Source organism: Stegastes partitus, unplaced genomic scaffold, assembly GCF_000690725.1.
Source record: "Stegastes partitus isolate 25-593 unplaced genomic scaffold, Stegastes_partitus-1.0.2 Scaffold159, whole genome shotgun sequence".
NCBI classification, from domain to species: Eukaryota; Metazoa; Chordata; class Actinopteri; family Pomacentridae; genus Stegastes; species Stegastes partitus.
In genome coordinates, this window is record NW_007577890.1 from 39,119 (window position 1) to 43,656 (window position 4,538).

The 4,538-nt window shown below is 39.5% G+C and overlaps 1 protein-coding gene across 1 annotated transcript in view; it reads left to right on the forward strand.

Annotated features, from left to right (window-relative positions):
* LOC103355602 (interleukin-10 receptor subunit beta-like) overlaps positions 1–4,538 on the forward strand; it is an 8,054-nt gene extending 3,516 nt beyond the window's left edge. Inside the window, exons 3-6 of the mRNA XM_008279456.1 lie at positions 587–816; positions 1,337–1,487; positions 2,736–2,881; positions 2,992–4,538. Of these exons, the coding sequence (XP_008277678.1) occupies positions 587–816; positions 1,337–1,487; positions 2,736–2,881; positions 2,992–3,171 (707 nt within the window). The 3' untranslated portion in view covers positions 3,172–4,538. The remainder of the gene's footprint in view (positions 1–586; positions 817–1,336; positions 1,488–2,735; positions 2,882–2,991) is intronic.

Consider the following 4,538-nt stretch of genomic DNA (forward strand, 5'->3'; position numbering starts at 1 on the left):
ATAAGTAGAGTAATCTCCGATGCAAAACAGAAGATACCCAACACTGGAGTGAATATTGGACTTGCATTGATCAGTGTGACATAAAGACAAATACAGATGAATTTTGATATTGCTTTGTGTGAGCTGGATGTCTTTGCTAACATGTAGCTATACATTTTTTTGTGAGGTGATAGTCATAACTAGGTGATGTCAATTGTGTGCATGATGTTTAGCTTGTAGAGCTGATTAATGCTTTAGTTAACCGATAATAAAAACAACTGCTTTTGCTCTACCTGCTCTTGAACATGCAGTTAGGTTTTGTTTCATACCAGTCATTACATTGGCATTGTCATATTGTTGATTTTTTATAATTGTCTTTTTTGTGTGTTTGTGTGTGTCATTGTAATTTTCAGAATCTCGCTCAAAGACCAAGCAGGCTCTTGCCTGCATGCTACATTAAACTTACTATAAATTTACTGAAGGATTTACTAAACTGGGAAACTTGCATAGTCATACAATAAACACAACTTTCTTCTGCTGCATAAATGGCCTACCAGCTGTAGCTTAGTGAAAAGTTAACACACGACCTGCATGTCATTTTTAAAAGCTGTAGCTTTTTATTTTAGCTGTGAAAAAACATGTTTTCTGTCTACATTTACCACTCTGCTGTTTTATTTCTCAGCCTTCATTGGTCCACCCACTGTGTCTCTCTTCTCCAGTGGGGCAACTCTGGAAGTCGGAATTCAAGATCCAGTGTTCATGATCTCAGCACTGAGGAATGTATATAATGGAGCCACCTACAACATTACCTACTGGAAGAAGGACCAGAATGAAAAGGTGGAAAACGGTGGTTTATCTGCTGTTTGATTTCAGAATGACATCATACATTTATGGCTGTTGTGCAGCATACTGGGATGAGCAAAACATTAGCCATGACAAAAATGAATGTACTGACTGAGTTTTGAGGTTATGTGAATGGCATTAGGAACATTCTGTTCCATAAAAAGAGGAACTAGTTTATATTTCCTAACAATAGGTCTCAGTTTGAGTTGCTGTGGATTTGATGGGCTGTGACATTATACCTAACCCAAGTAAACTTAATGCTTGAATATGTTTTGTCTGAAGCACAGAGGATGGAAAAACAAATTAAGTCACAGAAGTTGGAAATGTTCTTATTACTATTGAGGTCACTGACACATATCACTATCATTTTACCACCTAGCCCTCTAAGCTGTTAGAATACATCTTGTCAAGAACATACCTGCCTGGACTTTATAGCAATTGCTGTCCTGTAGCTGTTGCCGGCCGTCATGGGTAGAGAAGCTCACACACCTGACCATTTCTGTGTTTCCTACAGGCAAGAAGCATCTACAACATACAGCAGAACCGGCTGGTTCTAAATGACCTGGAGCCCCGAACCAAGTACTGTGTCCAAGTCCAAATCAACACAGACAGGAACCCCAACCCCAGCCAGCCCAGCAGCATTATCTGTGAGAACACTGCCAATGGTAAACCTGTTTTGCGAACAACCAGTAAATGAGGAAATCCTTGATCTGTAAATGTTGTTGTAACATCAGGACCACACCACACATATGGCAAGACTTTGTAATACATATTGTCACATTTTTGTAGTGCAGTATATCAAATTCTGATTCCCCTTTACATAGGGAAAAGCAAATGATTTATTAAGAAAGTGATTTTGGAACCTTAACCTCATTCCAAAATGGCATGTCATAAGACAAACATACAGTAAAAATTAAATAAATTCTGAATATTGGAATGGAAGTCACAGGCATATTCATTTTTAATTTAGTGATCACAAGTTTTCTAATTTCTGTCGTCAGTCACAGGTGTATTCAGTTTTATTGCACTGAGTTTCTACTTTGGGACGTCTATTTTCAATATAGTCTCTCAAAAGTTCTTTTGAAGAGGAAATATTCTTCTGTTTAACTTAGAAGTAATGCAATTATTTAAGTGTGCCACAATTTTGAATAATTTGCCATTGAAGTAATAATGCCCTGAGATGTACTCACTTCTTTTGTCTACTGTACAGCAACACCAAACCCCTCAGATCCACTCACTGGTTCTTCTTCACTGTGCCCTCAGGAAGTGAGCACCACTCAACAACTATATGTATTTGTGGTTGCTACACAGTGATAAAGTAGTGCATGTGCAATGTGTTTCCTACTGCTGGTTAGCACAGATCTCCTTGCAAAGACGTGTGTCTAGCCAGTTATTCAAAAATGGATATATACAACAACCTTCTTTGTGAACTTTATGTTTAGTTATTGTTTTATTACTTTTAAAGGCCATAGACTACACTAGATTTGCAAGAAGTGCTGAATCTCATAGAGAGTGGCTTAACACAATCTAAAAGTGGCAATGTGCATGTAAGTGACGACAGTTTTGATATTCCTAGTATAAGGGGCCAAACCAAAATTCACAAGATGGTAAATTCAAGTTTTGCAGTGACTGAAATCCAAACAATAATCCATCCATCATCTTCACACTATTTAATCCTCACTAGGGTTGTGGGGGGGCTGGAGTCTATCCCAGCTGACTCTGGATGAAGGCAGGGGACACCTGGACAGGTCACCAGACTATCACGGGGCTACACATGCAGACAAACAAGCACACTCACATTCACACCAACATTTAGAATCATCAGTTAACTGCTCTAGAACATGACAGAACTAAATTAAGACTACTCACATACCAATGACTTTACCCTGTCTTGATCTAAATTATTTTTGCAGAACAAGAAACTCCATGGGTGGCAGCTGTGGTGGCATTTGTCACAATGGCAGTGGCAGTAACTCTGGTGGTGGTTGCGGTGGTGTATTGGAAAAGTATCTCCCAATTTCTCTGTCCGAAAGATGCACTGCCTCTACACTTTAAAGAGGTGTGTATGTTTTTATTAGTGTCTGCATGGATTTTGCATGTAGATGTTGCTGTCTCTTCATTTCATTCTTTAGCAAAGCCAAATCAGTTTGCTTCCTTTCTGCTTCCTAGTCTCTGCTGGCGCACCCCAACTCCACCATGTACCTGGCCATGCAGAGCTCGCACCCAGTTGAGGAGATCTACCACCCAATCAGCATCATTGCAGGCGACAGGACTGTGGAGGAAGGGGATCCTCTGGAGGCAGCAGGGAGCAGCTGCGGTCAACAGTCTGATGTCATAGTGGAGGAATGATAAAAGGAAAAAGGGAAAGGCTGAAAAGCACAGAAGCAGTGAAAAGAATAGAGCTTCACGCTGCAATCGGGTGTTAAAGACTCTAAGAAACAGTGACATAATCAGTTCATGCTTGACTTCAGAGTTTAAATGCAACAAATTCTGCAGGAGTCTCACATTATTCCTCAAAGCATGTGCGACTGTAAAGTGATGTCTGGCAGAGCCACAGAGGTATGCAGGTACAATACTGATACATCATCCAGGTGATGTCATTTTTGCACTGTAGAGTTCTAATGTTGCTGACACTATTACCACATACCATATTTAACTGAAGGAGCATTGCACACCCCACTCTGAAGCATGGCGCTGTGGTGCTACAAGATTGTCCATTTACTATGGTCTGTGTGTTATTGTGTTTTGCCAAGATGCCAATATCTATAAGCTGACATTTAATGAGTATGCTTGGTGAAATACGCAAAAACTGAAGTGCCTTGATGTGGCTGTATGAAGGTTTTTTTTCTTAATAAAATAAATGAAGAAATTAGTGGTGAAGTGGGAGATGCATTCTACAACAGAAGTTCCGACATGGAGAATGAAGAGGAAGTATTTCAGATACTGATCTGTTTCTCAGCCAGCAAATCAAACCAAAGATTAGTAGGCCCTTTACGGTCATGGATTAAACTACTAAAACTGATCTCCATGTATCTAACCTTTATTTTTTTCCATGAAAATAATCCCTTCATGCCCTAAAGTGTCTCTCAATATAACTTTATGCTGTTGCTTCCTTCAAATCCTGCAGGTGCATGCAGTCCCTGCCTCTACCTCCACCCACCCCTTTTTATTTGCTGCAGCTGAAGCACACCATCTCACCTTCAATTCTGCTAAACCACTACAACTACTCTATGCTACACAATGGCAAGTTGAAATATTGGGAGTAATTCACCCATACATGTTCAAACTGGAACACAATTCCATAGAAGAAGAATGATACAGATCACTAAATCTTAATCAGTGCTTTTAAGAGTTTCAGTGGCACATTGAAGCTTCATGAAATGCTAAGCTTTGGCATTGACTGCTTATTGTGCTCATGACATGTCTTCTAGCATACAAAAACACTCTACAGACATGTTAATGTAAAAAGCTTGATTTCACTGGAGGGAGTCTTTGTTCCTGGCACAAAGACCATTTTTAAGTTGTATTCTTTCATTAAATCACATATAGATGGCGTTCTCCCAAGAGAATAATCTCTGTATTTCTGATTTGGTCTGTCATGTGTTGAACAGATGTAATAAGTAAAAGGTAAACAATAAAATTGAGCCTCCCATGTTGTAAGATATAGCGCCCTCCATAATTATTGGCACCCCTGGTTAAGATGTGTTAAAAGCCTT